We start from the raw sequence: 22,566 nt of genomic DNA, 5'->3' as shown, positions 1-22,566 counted from the left end.
TCGGCCAATTTAACGTGCGACACTGTGCGCACACTGTTTTAGATAGGAACGGTTCCCGATAGGATCCCTTAATTATACGAGTCAATCGTTCGGCCCAAAAGTGATAAGCTTCGACTTTTTACGAGCTTGGGTGTACAGGCTTCTCTCGGATATGTTCTTTGGTCAGGGATTTGGTGCGGTATTTGGAGAATTCTTGGAATGGAATGTGGAGGGTATACGATTGCTATACGAAATTGTTTTCGAATAGGTTCTCGAGGAATTAACTTTCGTATCGAATGAAGGCGAAATTCTGGAGGAATTTTGTACATTCTTGTATTATTTTTAGTATCGTATCCAACATGCCTGGATAAAACAGTTTTATTTTAGCCTGTGCTCGGATCGGTATATTCGGATAAATGTTGTTACCTTATCTTTCCTTTTTACATTTTTACATTTTTCATCGAGAAGAAATCGAGGAGATCGATCTTATCCGCAAAAAAAGAAAAAAACTCTTAGTGTCGCAAACTCCAGCCTCGAGTAACAAGGTAGAATCACAACGAAACATAGTCTTCGTTAAAGTACGCTCATAAATTATTACGTTACGATGAGCGAGTGGGAAGACGAGACTTTGACGGTAAGTCAGTAAGTAGTAAGAGTGAGAAATTGCCACCTGTTCTCGGTTCCCCGAATATATATCTCCGATCATTGAACCTCGGAGTCTCTCTCTCTCTCTCTCTTTCTCTCTCTCTCTCTCTCTCTCTCTCTCTCTCTCTCTCTCTTTCTCTCTCATCTCGAGATAAAAATGTCGATTGCTGGTATTCGTACTCGTTCATTATGTCGCAACTGGAAGGAGGGCAGAGAGAAATTAATACACCGTGAACAGGGTACACGTACGAGATCTATTGTTTCCTCGCGGCGAGGATTCTTTCGGTTTTTCTGGAAACTCATTGTCCAGAAGGAATCCTAACGAAACCTATTCATCTATTCAAGAAACGATAACAATAACTCTTTTTTTCTTTTTATCTCTTTCTTTCTTTTCTTCCTCCTCTTTTTTTCTTATTTCTTTCCTCTTTTCGCACGCGCGAAGATTGGCCGCGAGGCGCGGCCGATTAAGGAAATCTAACGTAATATTTCCTTATCGTGTGTCAAATTGGCGAACAATGCCGTCGAAGATTTCGTCGTCCTAATTCCTCCGCTAACGGAAGATTGGAGATGTTTTGTAACCGCCCGAGGAAAATAAGCGGCCGCTATTTTCGTATATTTCGTGTGGAAAGAAGCGTGTCCTCGACTATACCAATTTTTCGAGTCGTAAAGAGTTTAGAAAAGATTGATCGAAGAGAGGAGAATTCGAAAATTCGAAGGGATATAGAAATTTCGTTTCGGCGAATTTCGAATATCACGCGAAGAGTACACTTCTTTCTCGCCACCTGTTCTTTTTCACGTTCAACAATTGCTCCGTAATAACCAGCCACTCTCTTTTTTTCTTTCTTCCCTCCTTCTTCTTTTTTCCACTCTTTATTCCACGGTATCGCTACGATACTGTTCTGCACCGTGCCTGTGGAAGCCTTAAACTCGCCTCCCTTAAACTCGAGAAGGGCCATGCGCGCATTAGTCTCGTTCCTGTTTCACCACCGTTCTCCATTCTCTTCAATTATTCACTCCGTGTTATTATCCGAGCATTCAATATCTAAACGGCATAAACGGAGAAAAAAAAAAAAAAATCTTCGATCCACTCGTGAATTCTGCTGAAAAATAGTAAAAAAAAAAAAAAACACCTTGTTTACAATTTTAATAATTCAATAATTCCAATTCCCCGTTCTCGAAACTGAAACTTGTATCTCTTCAAAAATCGGCGATTAATCCCCGCAGAGAGAGAGAGAGAGACGGAACACGCGGAAGCCTTATTATTCCGGCACACGCCGAGGAACGAGATAACGACAAAAGGCGGAGAGAGAGAGAGAGAGAGATAGAGCGTCCGCCTCGATTTCGGGCGTTACGTTTCTTAGGCGATGGGCGCGTGCCCGGGCGCAAACGAGCGAGCGTTGCGAAAAACAGGTAATGGCGTTGAAGTGCATTCGGCAGCTGCGCGCCATGAATACCGTGCATGAATACCCTGCGCTGCGCACACGAGGCGAGGAACATGTGCGAGCCCATGTCTTCTTTTGGACCCGATGCCCGCGCGCGCGTGGAACGGGGTGGCCAAGCATCGTGGGGCCCTCTTCGTGGGCCCCATCAAGTGGAAAAGATACGCTCTATCCGGCCTCGTGTATTATATTATACATCGACAGAAGAGGTATATCGAGAGGTCTACGTTTTTTATCTTCTTCATCGATCGAGCTCGCTACGTGTGCGCCCGCGTGCGTGTGTTATTATTACACGTCTCTGTCTCTTTCTCTCTTACTCTTTCTCTCTCTGGCTGCTTGATTCTTGCTTCTTGCTCTCGCGTCGGGAATTATTCGGAGTTGTTATTCGGAGACGAAGTTTTGAGAAGAGTAGAGTTACTAGAGATATGATTTGCCGTTAAAGGAGATTGCGCTCTTATCGATCGTGACGACACGTACGATATTTTGGACAATTTTTAAATTCATCATTCGTTTTTTTTTTTTCTTTTTAAGGAGAAATATAAGAGCGATTTGCGACGGGAGTTGAGCGTGAGATTTCGAATTTTTTCTTTCTTTTTTTTTTTTTTTTTTTTGCAGCGAACGATAATCGTTCGTATTTTATTCGCAATTATTACGGTGTAGTACGGTGATCCCTTCCTCGGTCGGGGAGCTGTATTTCCTGCTGCTTTTGTACTTGTGGCAAGCTCACGGAAACTTTCGAATACGGAGCCTCCTCCGTTTAATTTCATTCGCCGCGGACACGCTTCAATTACGAGCCGTTCGTTGGCCCTCCTCCTCTCCCTCCCTCCTCCCTTTTCGATGAATTCCGTTTCCCTGGATGTACCGGGTAACTCGAAAGTGCGCACGTCTCGAACGGAAGTAGAAAATTTTTCACGCGTGATTCAACAGCTTCGTTTTTAAGCTTCGTTAAAAGGGAATTTTTTTTATCTCGTACCATACCATATATATATAATTATCGAGCACGAATTATACAATCGAATCGAGATCGATCGACGAGTATTATTTATTCCCCTTCTTTTATTGGATATTGGATTCGTCGGTGGGCGGTAGGGGTAGAACAAGGGGTCAAAAGGGAGAAACGGATCTTAATGGGAGGATAAATGCCCGTTCGTTAGCTGGTTTTTTCTTTCTTTTTTTTTTCTTTTATACCATCGAGGCACGAACCCTCGTTCAACCCTCTCTCTCTCGACGTCCCTTTTCCCTCTTTGTATCTCTCTAGTGGGCCACCTCGTTGATCTTCTTCCGGTGAAGAGGCGTGCAAAGTATCCTCTCCTCTTGAGGATAATCTTTCGTGATGTATATCGAGATTATCCTATCGTTAAACGGCCCTACACCCGTAATATAATACACGCGTACACGCGCCACGTTTCTTCTTCTTCTTCCTTTTTTTTTTCCCGTTCGATCTCTGTTTTAATTCGATCCCTTTAAGAGAAAATCGTTGACAACCTTCGTTCCTGATCGACCCTTTACCTTTTTCAGTGGACCGCCCAACGATGCTCCCTTTGATGCTCCAAACATTTCTCTCTCTTGATACACACACGTATATACATACATGTACTTTTAATAAAGACGAAAAGAATTCTTCCATTAATTAATAAAAAAAGAATTCAATTCGTTAAAAGCGACGACTCGTTCCATCGTCGAGAACGTTCACACGGAAGCGGAGCGCTGCTGGGAACAATGGAAATCTTTGGCCACCCGCCTCTTTTAATCCGCGCCGTTTCTCGAATTATCCCGAGCCGTATCGCCGATTAATCCATTCCGATTCGATATCGCGTTGTTTCGACCCGTCCGCCATCTGGCGGCCAGTTGGCCCAATTATTTTCCATCCGTGGAAAATTTTCTTCCAATTCCCTCCGTCCAGCAATATTCGATATCGTGAAATTTATTTAATCCCTTCGTTCCACCGCAGTTTCCTCTCTTGCCGGGATATACAGGAGCAACAATCGGGTCCAAAGATTTCTTACGATCAGGAGGGAGGAGATAGAGGTAGTGGGGGTAGAAGGAAGACGTAGAAATTTCTTTGGACGGTGGCGAGCAGTCAGTCGATGAGATTTCAGAGGGGGTGGTGCCGCAGCTGCCGTCTGTCAGGGCGGTCGCCCCCTCCCCCGACCGCCACATGCAAATCATCCAAAGATCTCCCTCTCCTTACATTCGTCCTTGCGCCTCCGTGAATATAATAACGCGACAACGATCGAGGGAGGGCAATTAAGAAAAAGCACCCGTCGAAGGTATTCGAGCAGCTGATGAACCCCTCCCTCGAAATTTCCAAATTTCCAAGAGAGGAAATTTCTTCCTGGAGCACGAGGGAATAAAAAAAAAATATATCGAATTTACGAATTTACGCACTGAAATGAAGTAAAAGGAGAAATGGGTCTCTCTTTCTTCTTCTCGAGGGTTGTAGGGGAGCGGAATTTTGAAAAACAGGTTATACGGAGAGAGGCAAGAAGGCGCGTGCCTGCCGACGTGTCCCACGAGTTGGGCAGCTGCGACCGTCTGAATGGGACGTGCCCCACGAGAGCATGTGCGATCCACGCTTTTCTACGTGGGGCATATGCGCCTGTATACATGCCCCCCCTCTTTGTATCTCCCTCTCTCTCTCTCTCTCTCGTTGTATATACCGGTGGCTCGAGCCAAATTTCGTCTACGAAAGATTATATACGAAAATGTATACTCGCTCCTCTTTCTCTTCTCTTCACCCTGAGGAAGGGGAGGAGGAGAGGTTTCTTGCTAAGAGAAAAGTATATCTCTTTTTTTTTCTTTTTTTTTCTATTATTGTGACGCTGGTTTAGGGTTGGATAAAGGGGGAAGGAAGGTTGGGAGGGCAGATAGTATCGATCGATCGAGGAAATCCTTTCTAGAAATGATTTTCGAAAATTATTGGCAGATTTTAAATTTCAAAGATTGGTTAATTTTAAACGGATCAAGTTTTATTTTATTTAAATTTAGATACTTGAAAACGTAACCGGTTGTAAATGTTGTTCGCAGCGTTTTGAATAAGTAATTATTTATAGTGTAGCTTTTTAGAGAGATTTTAAATCTCAATTTGGACAAATTTCTTGATTTCTTCATCCTGGATTATTGGCCACAATTGAGCTTTTCGAAGGTAATTCTCGAATCGAAAATTCCTTTTTCCAAGAATCATCGATATCAGGGAGGAGATTATATTATGAAAAATCGATTGTAAGTGTTATTCACAGGGTTAAATTTTTAACCGGCCAACATTTTTCAACTTTTAACTCTCCCAAAACTGATACTGACGCTGATACGGTATATTTGGTATGGCTCGGCTTATTAGGGTCGACACCAAATCCGATCTCCAAACTAATCAAAATTAGAATCTCTGCTAGGTATAGCAGTGTGGGGCAAAGAATATTCTCGGTAGAAAGGTGATTCCAGGAGCCCATTTCCACGCGATACGGATCATAATAACCTATGGAATCATCCCTCCTTTTTTTCATATCAATCAATCATAATCTCTCCATCCGTCCGGATAAAAGTTTCCCATTTAAATTTCAACCCCCCTCGATCCTCCAAACTCGAATCCAAACTCTTTTGCTTTGATTGGAGGATGGAGAAATCGATGGAATATTTGACCTTTCAAGTTTAAAAATTTTTCGAGTTTAAATATTCTTCACCTGGCTCTTCACTTCTTCCACTCTCTCTCTCTCTCTGGAGATTAGATTTGTATAATGGACACTCGATCCTCCTCCTCCTCCGCCGAGAAGAGGTTTTTCACGCAATGGAATTACGAATTTCCGTGTTTAAACGAGGCGCAGCTGATACCAGACCGGTCCCCGGAAGGAGCAAAGGGCAGAGGAGGGAGGGAAGATCGTCTCCCCCTGTCCATCTCTCTGGCTGCAGCTTTCAAGCGACACGTGACCGGACACGCCCAAAATTTCTGGTATAATTCGAGAATCGAGTGTCGATTTTGCCTGCCCCCCTCCCCCTGTCTCGATACTTAAGGGGCTCCTAAGGGGGTCGACCCCTCCTCCTTCCTCGATTCGTCTCTCGACAAATTAGCAGCTTTTTTCTTTTTGCTTTTTCTTCCATCCCTTCGAAATTTTAAGCAGAGAACCATTCGCGGTTTCCACGAGGTTGAGATTGAACATCGAGATAAAAATTTATTATTCTTTTTTTTCAATTTAATTTCTTCTTTATCTCGGGCTAGATTTCATAATCTCGTGGATCGATAACGGTTGTTGAAGAGGAAATAGATTTCTTTACTTTTTTTTTTTAATGTTACTTGTAAGACACGTATATAAAATTATTGCCCACTTCATTGATATTAATCATAATTGATGGTTAATTGATGTTAAACGCGTGAAAAAAGTATATATTGTTCGTCAAAATTAAATTTTGTAGCTCGTAGAAAAAGCGAGTTTCTAAGCGAATCCTCGTAACTTGTAAATATACTCCTTGTGTATAACGTATTCATACATATATATTCATTTTTTGGGAAATTATGTCTATCTTTAACTCGGTTAAAGTTTTTAGAAAAGGCGAGTCCAATAAAATTCCCCTTCCAAGTCCTTTGCAATCGTAAAGATTGGATTATGCGAGTCTACTTCACATACTCGTTACACACGTATCCCCTCGCGTATCGTGTCGCGTTCGAAGGTATCGGTTCCACGAAAAGCGTATATATAAATAGAACGTATAGGAGGAATATCGATTACGTAAGCCGCGTAAACGCAGGTTGCAAGAGTAATTATTAGAATCTTTTTCCTTATAATGTCTTGGCTGGGCGTATCGGGATACGATCGGCATATTTGCGCAAAGCAAAGAAAAAAAGAAAGAAGGGAAGAAAATGGAGAATCGAACGCATTTCGGTTCGTGGGACACCGCGATTTTGCTGCAAATCGCATCGCATCCGCTTTCGTGTGACGAAAAGGAAAAAAAAAAAATTCTAGAAAATTGTGACGAAGAAAAACGATAGAACGAATTGTGGAATTGAAAAGGGAGAGTTAAAAGCTAAGTTGATTCGTGGTACATAGAAAATATATAAGATGAAAATATTTAAAAATGTTTAATCGATAAACTTGATAATAATAATAAATTTAAACTTGATCTAACCTCGTAAAATTATTATTATAAGGGGAGTAGAAAGTTGAGATGTTATCATCGAGCTAAAACTTGTAAAAAAAATAATACGCACGCGTTCCGTGATCTTGAGGGAATATTTAAGGTCATTTGTCATTTGGTGTAGGCCCGATAAAGAAGCTTTTCGAGTGGTTGCGCGGTTGCCCGTCGAAATAATCGGAGGCGTTGACGGATCGCAGACCACGTGACAATTCGTCGCGTTTATTGACACTTGGCGGCAGCACTTTGCCAGCACGAACTAATCGATCTTTCTCCTTCTTTCTCTTCAAATTCTCCTCTATATCTCGTTAGTTATTTTTCGCGGCTAAATAATAATCGATCACTAGCGAGCTAGAAGAGAATAGAAATTAAGGTGCGAATAATTTGGAGAACGTTCTGATTAATTTTCAATCGTTATTACAAGATCCTGAAGAGAAATCAGATTTTGAAAAAGTGGGATGGGTGTGTAAAACAGTTCAACCTGGTTCCATTAATTACGCGTTCAGTTCGCCCGTTCTCGTGTGCATGCAGCACAGGCAGATATTATCAGCTATACCGATAAGATTGCGCTCAGCGTGTGGCGGTAAATCAAGCGCTGTATCAACAACGCGCAGCAATTAGTTGGATACAACGTAAAAAAGGAAAGAAAAAGATAGCGAAGAAAACGAGATCTAATGCGAATCTATTCGCGATGATGAGATAAATGTCAAACGGATATCGTTTGAAAATGTCGCTGCGATGGAAACATTTCAAACTCGATTTATACGGCCTTACGCGGTCCTTATGCGGCCGTTCAAGATACTAATTGCCTTGCGCGCCTTCTCTTCACCGCGATATTTCGATATTTCTCTTTTAATCGAAAGATATTTTTTATTTTGAAATTCTAGAGGGGCGTAGAGCTCTTTGCAGCTCTACTTTTTTTTTTATTTCTTAAATTGTGTATATATAATTCTCAGATCAAAAATTTTTTAAGATAAAGATCAGGTAAACTTTTGTAACCGATTCTTCTCAATTTTATAAAAAAGAAAAAGGTTTGGCTGCAAAGGTTTTCGTCAGATTTTTTTTATTATATCTTGTTGAAAGCAATAGTGTAGGGTATAATTCTTTGGTAAAACTGGAGGTGAGAGGACGAGATGTGCGTTGCATGGTGGCCGATGACTTAAGTCATCGGCCCACGTGGTCTGCTCTTGATAATTGATCATTTCCCTCGTCGACGCGGCGTTAAACGGCTTATGCCCTCGCGCGCTCGTTCGCGTCCAGATCTCGTTCCTGACGCGAGAATCGCGAACCGCCTTGAATTTAGGTTATTTTCTAATTGCACGCACTTTACCGTAACTTCCGGTCTCCGCGATACCCGTGCACGCTTCTCTCCACGCTCGCTGCGCCTTTCTTTCCACCATTTCTTCTTTTTTTCTTTTTGACAAGATTCACCTAGAACGCATCCGTTCTCACAATAAATTTACGCCTCGTTCCCGCCCTCGACAGGGATCCTTCTTCCATTGTTCAATAATTATTTCCAACCCATCTTTCGTGACAAGTTTTTTTTTACTCGAGATTTAATCGAAAAGTATTTCTAACCTAACTTAGCAAACGTAATTACGTGTGTACATTCATGTTTTAGTCGTCGACAGGGATTCGTGACAAGTTTTTTCTTTTTTAAAAGAGATTCGATTGGAAGGTATTTGCAACCTAACCTAACTTAAGAAATGTAATTCTGTGTATATATTCATTTTCGTGTTCTAATCGACAGGGATTCGTGACAAGTTTTTTCTTTTTTAAAAGAGATGCGATTGTATTTGCAACCTAACCTAACTTAAGAAATGTAATTCTGTGTATATATTCAGTTTTATGTTTTAGTCGTCGACAGGGATTCGTGACAAGTTTTTTTTTTTAAAAAGATGCGATTGGAAGGTATTTGCAACCTAACCTAACTTAGGAAACGTAATTCTGTGCATATATTTTCATGTTTTACCGCTCGATAGAGATTTTTTTCTTTAGAAATCGAATCATATAACGTTCAGAATAGGAAAAAATAATACTTAATAAAGTTATATTATATTTCTTCGTTAACAACGAAAGATTTTATCCTATTCAACGTACGAACGATTCTTTTCATTTTCATTTTCTTTCCACGGATTGATTTATAAAACTCGATTATAGAAATTATAAATCTAACATTATTTCTTACAGTAATTCTTTACGCTCTCTCTTTTCATTTCCATAAACAATAACGGATTCATATAGATAATCTTTAAATTCTCGAGAAATTATCTTCTCCATTCGAAAATTAAAATTCCTTTTAGCAAATCCCTCGTCAAGTTCTCCTTCCCTATTCTATCCCATCCACCCCAGCGATCCAAATTTCTAACTGAACAAAATCCAAAGCGCAATCGGCGTGGCGCACCTATGAACTCGTCTCGCTTCGTTTCATTAGTAGAAATCCCCTTTCTCGAGCTCAACGTCCCTTGTCGTGCAAATGAGAGCCCGATTTCTCTCAAAACTTCTCTCCCTCTTTCTCTTTCTCTTCTTCTTCTTCTTCTTCTTCTCCAAAGCAAACGCGTCGTTTCCACAACGGCGACGATTGACGTCACCAATCGCTTGACGCAAGGTGTCAGTTTCGCGCGAATAGAATGTTAATCGAACGTGTATGCGATAGTTTTCGACCAATTTCCTTTCCACGTATATCTATCCAATGAATCACAACGATTACGCGCCAACTCCTCCCGCCTATCTTTCCTCTACGAATCTCTATCTCGACTCCACCTTCGACAAACTTCACTTCGTGAATCTGTTTACTCCAGATTCACTCAATATTCCAACTCGTATATTTATTTTTTATTCATATATTTATTTTTTAAGAGAGAGAATTAACTCGAAAGTTGGTTGATTAACTCGTTGTTGAAATCGAGGAGATCGATTCGACGAGTCGGTTACTGGGACAAGGTCGGTGGAGCAGCGATGTGTCTTCTGGAAAAAAGGAGAAAAAGGAAATTCCTGTATCGAGATCGTATCAGCAACGACACAGGGATTGGATTGATCGGAGTAGAGTAGAGGTTAATAAAGCGTTGCAACGGGATTTTTTCTTTTTTCTTTCTTGAGATGCGAGAGAAGATACGGAAGAAGGAGAAGTGTTTGTGAAATTTTCTTTTTTCGTCCCTGAGTTATTTCAGGAGGAGATTTAATTCCGAAAAGAAGAAAAAGAGAAGAGTACTTGTGATATATTTGTTGGAGAGAGAGAGAGAATGAAATTTCGATATGGAAAATCGGGCGAAAAACGGAAACGAAGGGGGATTGTGGAACCTGATCCCGCCCCAATCGATGTATGCAAAGGGCAGATGTGGTTTTTAAAAAGGGGCCCAAACGTGGAAAACAATTTCTTTTCGTGGCAAATATTTTTAACACTCGAAACAGTGCGCACAATGGGACAATGGTTTAACGAGGGAAAAGCCTTGCACAAAAGTGTGCGGCACCCTTGTGGGTGCTGTCTAACGAAAAATATTTACCCTTTTACACCCTTATTCTAAATACTCTCTTCAAAACCTCCTCCCTTCGTTTAAAATACGTTTAAAGTAAAATAGAGAGAGACTAATGTCCTTTCACAATCGACTCGATCGAATCACGAAAGTTAATTCAATCAATATTCTTATAGGGAAAAAAATACGAAGAACGAATTAAAATTTGATACTATTAAATATTTTGAAATTTTATAAAAGAAAAGTAAAATTTTCGACTGATATTAATATTAATCTAAAAAAAATGGAAAAAAGTCAGTAGTTTGAAATTCGAATAAAACTTTCCTAAAATTAGTAGTAATAATAGAGATAATACAAAATTACTAAAGAGATATGAAAAATATAAACAAACGAATAAATTTATATATGCCATTCTTTAGATAACAATTTCAAATTTGCATCGTTGAAACAAACCAGATATTGTAATTATCCACGCGAGAAGGAAATTAGACGGTTAAAAAAGTCCAAGATATTAATTCGAAGACAGAGATGTATCGAGGTCAAAGAAACCGAAGGAAAGAGATTAGTCGCGTGCAAGTGGAATATTAAATCGACGATATGATATCAAAAGGTATACGTATTCAGCGTTTAAATTGGTTGTTTCGAATTAGTATCGTTGCCCACGTCACGAAGGATTAACCGCGATACTCCCGATAAGGAGGAATCTAGGCCGAAAAGATTTATTCGCGAAACTATAATGTAATCCTCCCCCTCGGTAAATTTTAGGAACCGCAATCTACGTTGCAATTTTCCCTCTCGCTGTCATTAATCAACCCTCCCTTCCCTCCTTTTTTTCGCCAGAGGAATACCATTATTCCAAGATACAACGCGATACCAAATTTTCCCCTCTCTTTGTCGAGTATATGTCCCACCATAGATACTTGACAAAAGAAAATTAGCAAAACGTATCACCTTCTTTTCGTCGAGTGTATATCCTACTATAGATACTTGATAAAAGAAAATTAGCAAAACGTATCACCTTCCTTTTGTTGAGTGTATATCACACGATAAATACTTCATAAAAGAAAATTAGCAAAATGTATCATCTTCTTTTCGTCGAGTATATATCCTACTATAGATACTTGATAAAAGAAAATTAGTAAAACGTATTACCTTCTTTTTATCAAGTATATATTCCATGATAGATACTTCACAAAAAATAAAAGAAAATTAGCAAAACGTATCACCTTTTCGAGTATATATTCTACTATAGATACTTCACAAAAGTAAAACATATTATCTTCTTTTTGTCGAGTATATATCCTACTTCACAAAAAATAAAAGAAAATTAGCAAAACGTATCACTTTCTTTTTATCAATATATCCCACGATAGATACTTCACAAAAAATAAAAGAAAATTAGCAAAATATATCACCTTTTCGAGTATATATTCTACTATAGATACTTCACAAAAGTAAAACATATTACCTTCTTTTTATCAATATATCCTACGATTAGATACTTCACAAAAAATAAAAGAAAATTAGCAGAACATATCATTTTTTTATCAAGTATATATTCTATTATAGATACTTCATAAAAGAAAATTAGTAAAACATATTATCTTCTTTTTGTCGAGTATATATCCTACTTCACAAAAAATAAAAGAAAATTAGCAAAACGTGTCACCTTTTTGTCAAGTATATATCCTACTTGACAAAAGAAAATAAGTAAAACCTTTTTTTTATCAATATATCCCACGATAGATACTTGACAAAAGGAATTAAAACAAAATTAGCGCTGCAAGGTATATTTATATCTAACTGCATCTTCGCAAATTTTCACTCAGAAAATTCCTCCGCTCCCTTCCCATCCGAATCGGCGAAATTTCACTCTCGAGCGCGTCCGCAGACCCTCCTTCTCCCTCTCTCCCTCTCTCGCTCCCTGCGCATTATCCGCTCGTGGCCGGTTGGCTCGTTCACAACCACCCCAAGGAGAAGGGCGAAGGGCGCGTGGATCAGCCGGCCTAGATGAAGCGGAGCCGGGCCGAGATAAAACACAGTGTAAACGGGCGACCGCTCGGTCGGATATTTGGTTACAGGGAGGCGGCGGCACGTGCGCCGGAGCTGCGGGCCAGGTGGTGGAGCTCGTGCCGTTGAGGAAACGGAGGAGCAGGCGGCGGGGGTGGGAGGCTGCGTGGAAGGAGGGGCGGCCGAGGGTGGAAGGGGGACGAAGGGAGGATGCGAGGCGGAGGTAGGAGGAGGGACGAGCGCGCTCGAGGAGGTTAGTTGCTCACCGGTGGCGGATGGCGAGGTCTGCTGCGGCGACAGCAGTACCCTCAACTACCATCACCGGCGTCATCACCTCCACCGCGTACACCACCGTCGCATGCACGCCCATCGCCAGCAGCGGCAAAAGGCGGCGGATCGATGCCAGGAGCGAAGGGACGACGGTAGCGGCGGCGAGCTCCTCGTCGACGAGGGACCCGACGATGGATGCAAGCACCAGGCTGCCGCCCCCCCTCGCCGCCAGGACATCCGCCGAGAGATCCATCGCCTCCGACGCCATCACCACCGCCACTACCAGCACCACCACCACCACCACCACCACAACAACAACAACAACAACCATCGTCGCCGCCGTCGTCAACACCACCTTCGCCACCATCATCGTTGCCGCCACCACCACCACCACCACCACCACCACCATCACCACCACCACCACCACCATCCCCATCTCCACCACCGGCCCCGGGACGACAGACCCCCCTGCCAACGGGACCAGCAGTGCGTGGACCGCGTCCTGGGCCCTACCAGGGACGACCGCAACGCGGATGCTACCGACGACAAAAACCCTGCCACCGTCACTGCCATGACGAGGGGATGCAGGATCCCGCCCTACCTCGCCACGCTACTCATCCTGTCTTACACTCTCTTCGGTATAGCAGGTCAGTGGAGTCTTTCTTTATTTCTTTCCTTCTTGTTTTGACTTATTCTTTTGTACAAACGGGTGTTTATTTCCTCACCATTGGCCATTCTCTCGACACGGTTCCATTTCTCGAGCACAAAGGGAGAGAGTATTCGTCGATTATCCCCTCGTGAAGAAAGAAACCGATAATTTTCCTTCCATTCGAATTCGAAATATATATCGATATTCTTTGCTCGAATCCGAATTTTTAAGGGCGATAATTTCTGAAAAATCCTCGTTAAACAACGTTTGGCCGCACAGGTATTTAAAAAACAGAGCGGGGAGGAATCATCTGGCGTGGTCGGCTGGCTGGCTGGCTGGCTGGCTCGTTGCAAAAATTATAACAGGTGACAGATAGCGGGGCGGATGCAACGTGCGGCGCGGGCGAGAAGCGAGCTCGTGGCTCTCCGCTACCAGGTGAACACCACGCTGGATATTTCCCGAATTTCTTCCATGCTATTTGCCGCGAGACTCGAGTTCCTCGCGTTCCAAAACCGATTGATTGGGCATCGAAAATGCGAAAACCGTGGAGAATCTGTCGATTTTTTCTTTTTATCTAAATTGAACGAAGGATCGATACTTTTCTAATCCAATTAATCAAGGCAATTACCTTGATCGAGGGATCTTGTAAAGAAGACTGACCCATATCCTACAGCTCATCTAATTTTCCTTATTATTTAACGTTCTGATCAACCCTCGAAAGATCTAATTCTCCTCTATCCAATTAACGTTATCGCGTTAAACCGAGTCAATCGAGGGTGAAAAACGGCCGAACGTGTCGCGAGGGTTGTTAAAGAAAGAAAGGAAGGAAGGAAGAGGAAAAGAAAGAGGACCATTGCCTCTTTGATCACGAATTAATAGCACTGGAGTCAAAACCGTCACAAAAGACGAAGACGATAAGAGCGGTTTTCGAGGAAGAAAGGAGAGCGAGAGAGAGAGGATGTACAGGCACGAGCACTTAGCCAAGCCCTAAAATACGGGGCCGCCCTTTGTGTTTGCCAAACCTGGAAGCCTTTGGAATTTCTAAAGCGTCCATTCGACAATTCACCTCTCCCTTGTACCTTGGTAATGGGATAAACGATGCTTGGCCTTTGGTCGTTACACAACTTAATCGAGCCCCGAGCTTTTATCGATCCGCCATAGTGATAGCGGGACAATGGATCCTTTCAGAATTCCACGATTTTTCTTCCACCGGTGGATTTCACTTCAACGTCCAAATATTTGAGTGTAGGAAGTGTGGGCAATCTGGAATTTTATTTTTGAATTCTTTTGAAACTTTTATGTATGTATATGTATGACGAATAACGAGGAAAGAGAGATTTTTTAATTCCAATTTTCTTTTTACATCTTTTCGAGTAGAGTAGAAGCGAGAATTTTTGAATTCTTTCACAGTTTTTTATTTGATACATGTATAATATATATAAGAGGAGATTTCAATGAGCGTTCTGAGATTTTTCAAAAAAATAAAAAAAAAAAAATAGTGGATATAAATAAGCTCTCGAGTTGGCCACGATCTCTCTTTTCAAACTTTTGGAAAACCTATGAGAATGATAAAAATAGCCAATCGAAGAGTTGAAAGAGAGAGGTAATTTCGAAATGATTTCTGTTGACAGACGCCTGTTCATCGCGGTCGACGCCGAAACCGCGGCCACCGACGCCGACGCCTCGACCGAATATCACATTCCACATGTACACGTGTCCACCGGATTACGCGGAGTACTACTGCTTGAACGGTGCCACGTGTTTCACTGTCAAAATCGTCGATTCCCTCCTTTACAATTGTTTGTAAGTACAATGTGAGACAATTTTTCCTTAACCCTTGCGCGCAGGAAGACGAGGAGCACTGTTGGAAGACGATAGGTGTGCAAGGTATCAGGTGTGTTTCGCGACACCGTGTTAGTTTATATCACGTTCCACCAGTGTATTTACTGTTACCTTTGGAGAATCGAGTTTGAGATGTATAATTATCCATGATCTGTATTGTATTCCGAAATACGCTCGCTTGAAACGGTATAAAATGTTACGTGAAGCGAAAATGTGAGTGATAAACGCGGAATTTTTCAATTACCAATGGATGATGGATACGCACGTTGATGTGCGCTTTTTTCCCCTCCCCCCGCGGTAGAATCACTGCATAGCAAAATACCTTTCACTATCAAATCTGCTATTAACCTTTCGTACATTCTACAACATTCCTCGAGACCTTTTCGAGAAATCACACGCGATTTTCACTTCGAAACGTAGTCATGATCGAAGATCACGCGCGCTCGCGAGAATGTATCGAGGTTTACACGGTATAAATTTCACGCGGTAAATATCGTTATGCGTATCGTGATTATTTTTATTTTCTATTTGCTTGCCTAGTTTGAGGAGGAAAAAAAAGAAGTAGAAAAAAAATAATGACTTTTTAAAGTCACGCGTTATACCAATAGAGGATTAAATCTATCGCGGTTAAGAAGAGAAAAATTCAAGGAATTCAAAGAAACGGCAAATTCTAACTTCCGTAGCCTCGTTACATTTTCTCCGGAGCACCTCTTAACATATTTTCACCGATAATCATCGATCGTCAACCCCTGTAATCAACTCCTTACTCCTTCTCGAGTACCTCTTCTCTACCTACCTGTTCCAAGATTACTCACCTTCGAACCAATTGCACGACCGTAGAGAATGATTTACGACCGTGTAACGCCACTGTCCATTTATTTCCACTTCCCTTCGATTATCCACTGCCCCAACCTATTTTCCACGAACGTTTCGCCTTTTCACGGATAACATGGAAATTCACTTTACCAACGCTCGATCAAGATTTCGTCGGCTTATCGATCGATCCGCAAACACGGCTCGCCCTGTGCATGAAAACAAACTTTCGTACACGAGTTTCGTGATCGTTTAGAGAGGACGTGGAACGATATATAGGTTTCCAAGAGGAAGCGAAACTATCTCACGGTGGAAAGGATTGCGACACGGCCGTATCACGCGTGGAATTTCAGCTTTGGAAGACGCTTTGGAATATTACGTAACGAGACACACCCTCGGCAAACAGCAATCGCGTGTGATCGACCAAAATACTCGGCTATATCGTTCCCGCGATCGTTCGCTGTTCGATCTTTCAGTTTTCATCCAAAGATAATTCACAATTATTATTTCGTTTAATTTAAAATCGTGGATTTTCATTCTCATCCGTTATCTTGCGTGTTCTGTTTTCATTTATTATCGTTGCTAAAATTATTTTTCTTACTTTTCATCGTAAAATGTACATACATATATATATATATATATATATATATATATACATACATATATATATATATATATACACATTAAAAGAAGGATTTATTACATTTTTTTATAGACATCAGGAAATGGGCTCGAACGTGAAAAGTTAATGAGATTTTCTTTAATTACTTTGTTACGACGTTTAAATATAATAATAGAAAAAATAATTGAAAAAGTTTGTTGTCAAGATCATCTTAATGATCTCTTAGAAATAATAAAAGAAAATTAGTTTACGCTAGACTAATCGCGATTAGTTTAGTTAGGTTTAAGAGTTTTTTTCAAGGTCATTGGAGTCTAATTACAATTTTATATTCTTTTACATTTTTCCCGTTACACGTGACACGAAATTTATTTAAATCGAAATTCCTATTTATTTACTGTACAAACACAATATATATATATATATATATGTATGTACGCATAAATTTACGCGTACACTTTTACTTTTACACCTGTGCCTTTTACACACCAAGCCAATTTCGAGCCAATTTTCTGTCAAATTTTCTCATTCTTCGAAACGAATTCCAGAACGAATTTTCCCAGAATCTCGAAATATTCCTGACGAATGCCCGACCACGTGTACACCGTGAATGAAAGGTGTTCCCGTGAACATTACACGGGAGCCGACTTTTTTCTCGACTCACGCACACTTTCCACGGTTGAGAATCGCGTTGACATTGGAACTGGAACAATCGAAATGAATTCGAGGCGAGAAAAGGTCGGGAAAGAGGATCGTCTATCCTTTCGTCACACTAATCCTAGGTTACGTGCCTACGACACGTACCTAGGAAATTCCTACGAGAATCCCATGGAAAACCGTCTCTGGAGACGATTGTACGAATTGTACCTCCCTTTATTTTCTTTTATTGCAACGGTGATCATGAACCGACACGTTCCCTCGACGCGATCTCTATGCTCTCTAGGCTAAGGAGGTTAGGTTAGGTTAAGGTAAGTTTCCATAGAAACCGCGGTAGATTTGAATTGCTTGTCGAGTTTTAATTGAAAAAAAAATGGATATTCCAAAATCAATCAAAGTTGATAAGAAATTATTTAATTACGAAAATTTCATTCGACGAAACAAAAATAATCCACTTTAATGATTCATAAGTCGTAATCTTATAAATCAAGTGTTAATTGTCAATATGTCAGTACCTTTTTTTTTTTTTTTAATCTCCTTCGCAATTGAATTACCAAATTGATACAAATCGCGAATTAAAAATTACACGATCTGGCGTAAGAAAACAAGAATAATTCCAGTTTCGAAACGAGTTATAAATATTATTACACGCACATTTTTCATACCGTGAAACCGTGAAACGATACATCAATTCATCCCACCCGTCAAATCCGCCATTCTTTACACCTCGGATATCGCCAATTAATTCATCAGTCATCGCGCAACCGACCGAAAACGAGACGAGAGAACGAACAATCTCGTTGAAGGCCGATTCCCTCCTCTTACGTGCTACTTTTTCCTCGTTCGCGCTCCTATAATTTCCGCGGAACGAGCAGGAGGATTCCGTGAAACGGACGGAGAAAATTCCTGCGGTGGAAAGTGGTGGATAATAAAACGTTTCCACTTTCTTGCGTTGTGTGTGCGAGCCCGTCACGAGGAACGTGGAGGAGGAGATGACACTTCCTAACAAGATCACTGACCCAACCAACTTTCGACACGTCACAGTTTTTTTCGAACGCATCGAATTATCCAAATAAATTCGCCGTTTCGACGGTTCGAGAGATAGGAAAATTTGCCGCGTTACTCATCGGTACATCCAGTGGTCGTGGCGCAACGATTTACACCGTGGCTTACTTTCAGAGCGCGCGCGCGCGCGGTTTATCGATTTAATCGAAAGGCCTTCGAGCAGATTTCCCAAGCGATCCGCGTTTAATTATAACCGATGTCGAGGATGAAAAGAGATTTGCTGCCCGTCCCGATCCCGTAAATCTTGTTTCCCTCCCACTAACGACAATTCGTCGCGGCGCGAATGCGTGACCGCCAGCCCCTTGGTGTTATTGTGTCATATATCGGGTTTCCACGATCGATTTATAACCTATAAAAAAAAAGCCTTCGTCATCTGGACGATATTATTATTATTATTATTATTATTATTACAATCGAGCAATTTGAAAATGTGCGTTGGAAATAAATTAAAAAGGATCACTAAAAGGTATTGTAGCTACGATATCATATTTTATTCGATCTATAATTTTTGCTACAACCATTGTTGAAAACTGTCGCTGTTGTTATAAAGAGACCTCGACATCGATCGATGATAGATACCTTCCGGAACGATTTGCCGGTATCTCGAGCTGAAAATACGGCAAAAAAGAGTTAACGTTTCGTTGCGTGGGAGTAACGGAAGCGTGTTGCTCAAGTGCTCGCGGTACCGCGAAGGAAAAGAATGAGCGGCTTGCTGAAACGAGAGCCTGCGCTTATTACACCGCTGTGTTCAAAAGTCTCGAAGAATCTTTTATTTGTTTCGCACGCGTCGAATTTATTTTTGATTTTAAAATTAAAACGCGGACGGAAAGAAATATTCTTCCGTTTGAAATTTTCTGTCTAAATAGAAAAGGAAAAAAGTTGTCTTGAATTTTGAAACTTTTACTTTAACTTGTACACGTTCGTGTGCATCGTTATCATATCGAGTCTGGGGAACAATCGAGCGTGTCGATCTCGTTAATTCGGCCATGCCACGGGTTTCAATTAATCTGTGAAATCTTTCCTTTCTTCAATCTCGGCCGTGATTTCGGTTAATTAATTCCGTTCCAAGGGCGAATCATCGTTCACGGAATACCGTTCGATCAAATCGACCGTGAGAATCTTTTTAATTACAGAATCGATGATACGTTTCAAACCGATCCTTGCCACTTATCTTTCGTTTTTATCTCTCATTATTTTCCCTGTAATTTTTCTTTCGTATCTCTGTGTTTTCTCTCTTTCTTTTTTTCTTTTTTTTTTTTTTTGATAATAATTAAGCGTACTAATTGGGTGGCCGTGGAACGATCGCGTACCCATCTGATTAATGCCCGATACTAAAAGCGTTTCGTGCCTAAAGAGTAGGTTTTATAGCTTCCTGGATTTCTTGCCGCGTTTTACGGAAGTGCCACGTTCGAACAATAAAGCCCGCCATATGCATTCCACTATACTCTTCTATCCGGTTGATACACCTGCACAGTGTACACACTCTTTAATAACGCACGAGTTTTAACAAAAATCGATATCCATTATCCAACTGACGTATCCAAAATGTATCACAAACATCTATCCGATACACTGAAATATACTACGTAGTATAGTACGTATATAACACGTACTATGATACCGAAATTCATCGATCAATATCTTAATGTTTATATCCTAATATCGTGAATGTTCGATACTACCGTTGTACCCGCTATTGTAATCGATAAATTCAATTAATAAATTCACCTAATAGATACACGGATCTATATGAACACCGTGTCTTCTAATGGAATACTTTTGTTTGCAGATGCGCCAACGGTTATATCGGGCAGAGATGCGAGTTTAAGGATTTAGATGGTTCCTATTTACGTAAGTATCCAATTCTTCATTCTCTCATTGTGTCGCCGCACGCTCGTCGTCCGCTATCGTCTTATTCCATTCTAGAAGCCGTTTCTATATAGCGTGTATAGGCGGTGTCTATACAGCCATTAAACGTCGAGTGTGTATAACGCGCTCGGTTACAATGTGAATTCGAAACGAACCTTCTCCTATCTCTCTCTCTCTCTCTCTCTCTCTCTCTCTCTCTTCCCCCTCCTTTCTTCCTTTTAACGTCCATTTTCTTGAAACGCGTGCGCGAGTGGAGCGGTAAGCATAAGCGAAGGGGCAAGGAGGCTGCTTGTGTGGCTAAGAAAGTGACAACAAGTTTTTCTTTTTCGTTACAGCCTCCCGGCAACGTGTAATGTTGGAGACGGCAAGCATCGCCGGCGGTGCCACGATAGCAGTATTCCTGGTCGTTATCATTTGCATAGCGGCTTACATCCACTGTAAGCGAAAGCAAAAGGAATTACGGTCGAGGTGTGTAGTCTCGAAAAATTATACGTGAAACCACGAAATGTAAACTCGGAAATGTAACTAATGTAATCGTGGGTGAAAAGTGATTCGTTGTGTCATTTTCGCGCTCGAAGAAACGCGAATATTTCGTTTTTTTTTTTTTTTTGGTTATGGACAGGAATTTGAAAGGAAGGATTTAATTGTTTGACGAAATAATTTAAATATTTTAATTTGAGGGTTAGGTTAGGACTAGAATCAGAAGAACTAATTCTGTCTTGAATTAAGTTAATAAAATAAGAAAAAATAAGTGGATAATGCTTTTGTCGTTAACGATTTTCATTCGAGTGCGAACGATATTGTATATTAGTCGGAACAAATGGACGGAATTTCACATTCGACGTTTTCTATGCCAACAGTAACTGCGTCGACACGGTGGATGGTCCTGGCCGAGATCCGGAGTTGAGGCCGTTTAGCAACCGTAGCCGCTCCCTCATGATCTTCATGACCAAGAATCCCAACAGCTCGGTAAACGAAAAATCTGAAGAATCACTCGCTCTTATACACGCGCGAATGTACTTTGAACACGATTCCCTGGTAATAATGGCCGTGTCACTCAAAGTACCCAATAATTTTCTTTAATCCTCTTATTTATTTATATAAATAAACACCGATCTTTAATAAGATCCCTTTCTTTTCTCAAATACTCTCTCGTACACTCGCCATTCTGAGCAAATTTTTTAGAAAGATTTGTGGGAAGCGGCACACAGTGACCACAGATCTTTGGTGCGTCTGTATAAATTTTAAACCTTAAGCGAGCTTAAATATTATTATGCTATGAGAAGGGAAATGGAAATAGAAGTGGTATTTATTGTTCTTAATACTTCATAATAATAATAATAATTTCTTCTTCGATCCACAGGCGGCTATAGAGCAAACGAGAATGCCCGGATGGAACTGCCCGGAAGCGGAGTCGATGAGAATGGCGTCGATCAGCGAAGGGAAGCGTTCCAATCAATGATAAAGGATCCCGGTAGGTGTGGCTGATAATTCAACGACACGAACCCGTACGAGGCGTCCACCTCGCGGTGGAAGCGTGTGGAACATCACCGAAACCGACGTCGTCGACGGAAGGGAAAAGAAATCACCTTTTCTTCAATCTTCAACCTCTGCTATCTGTCTCCGTCCACGCTCTATTAGAGAGGAAATACAGGCAGAGAAAGAAAGAGGGAAAAAATCCGTTGTGAATTTTTTTCTTTCTCTTATTTACACCAGCCTTTGTCGACGCTTCATTTTCCCCGCATGAATTTATCCGTTTCTGCCGAGAGAAGGAAAAGATAAAAGGAGAGGAGAGGAAGAGGAGAGAGAGAAAGAAGGAAGAAGAAGAAGAAGAAGAAGAGGAGAAGGAGAAGGAGCCTCCTCCTCCTCCTCCTCCTCCTCGTGTTCGTTCACAATCGGAGAAGGCCGATATATTATATTAAAAGAAAAAGGAAAAAAAAGAAGATCTCGTCGCACTCGCTGTATAAATCGATACGTGGATCGGGATCCTCGGGATCGATGATCAGAGGCAAGATAGATCTAGAAGAGCGTAGGATTAACTGAGAAAAAGAAGTAACGTAGCTGGTAACTTTAAATAGCTGGACCTGAACAGCTGGAAGAACAAAGGACAAGAAA

The 22,566-nt window shown here is 41.1% G+C and overlaps 1 protein-coding gene and 2 long non-coding RNA genes across 7 annotated transcripts in view; 1 reads left to right on the top strand and 2 right to left on the bottom strand.

Moving 5' to 3' along the window:
• Nucleotides 1–22,566, top strand: part of LOC108000387 (uncharacterized) — a 45,999-nt gene extending 23,433 nt beyond the window's left edge. For 3 of the 4 annotated variants that reach the window (XM_062086573.1, XM_062086575.1, XM_062086574.1), the window contains 6 exons: nucleotides 12,739–13,584; nucleotides 15,218–15,389; nucleotides 20,372–20,433; nucleotides 20,787–20,919; nucleotides 21,312–21,420; nucleotides 21,815–22,566. In XM_062086573.1, the coding sequence (XP_061942557.1) occupies nucleotides 12,739–13,584; nucleotides 15,218–15,389; nucleotides 20,372–20,433; nucleotides 20,787–20,919; nucleotides 21,312–21,420; nucleotides 21,815–21,913 (1,421 nt within the window). In that variant the 3' untranslated portion in view covers nucleotides 21,914–22,566. Of the gene's footprint in view, nucleotides 1–11,239; nucleotides 11,268–12,738; nucleotides 13,585–15,217; nucleotides 15,390–20,371; nucleotides 20,434–20,786; nucleotides 20,920–21,311; nucleotides 21,421–21,814 lie in introns of those variants that run through there. The other variant, XM_062086576.1, reaches the window with a different exon arrangement.
• Nucleotides 8,800–12,180, bottom strand: LOC133667504 (uncharacterized). 2 transcript variants are annotated; one of them, XR_009833183.1, is made up of 3 exons: nucleotides 12,126–12,180; nucleotides 9,112–11,883; nucleotides 8,800–8,878 (listed from the first exon to the last, which is right to left on the bottom strand). It is a non-coding gene; the product is annotated as an uncharacterized LOC133667504 (long non-coding RNA). The 2 variants fall into 2 exon arrangements; XR_009833182.1 differs by lacking the exons at nucleotides 8,800–8,878; nucleotides 12,126–12,180 and adding an exon at nucleotides 12,002–12,092 and having other exon boundaries at nucleotides 10,325–11,883.
• LOC133667503 (uncharacterized) lies at nucleotides 19,052–20,606 on the bottom strand. Its single transcript, XR_009833181.1, has 2 exons — nucleotides 20,311–20,606; nucleotides 19,052–19,190 (listed from the first exon to the last, which is right to left on the bottom strand). It is a non-coding gene; the product is annotated as an uncharacterized LOC133667503 (long non-coding RNA).

The sequence above is a fragment of the Apis cerana genome, linkage group LG16 (genome assembly GCF_029169275.1).
Source record: "Apis cerana isolate GH-2021 linkage group LG16, AcerK_1.0, whole genome shotgun sequence".
NCBI classification, from domain to species: Eukaryota; Metazoa; Arthropoda; class Insecta; order Hymenoptera; family Apidae; genus Apis; species Apis cerana.
The sequence above is the reverse complement of the archived record's forward strand: the minus strand, read 5'-3'. Positions and strand labels throughout refer to the sequence as shown.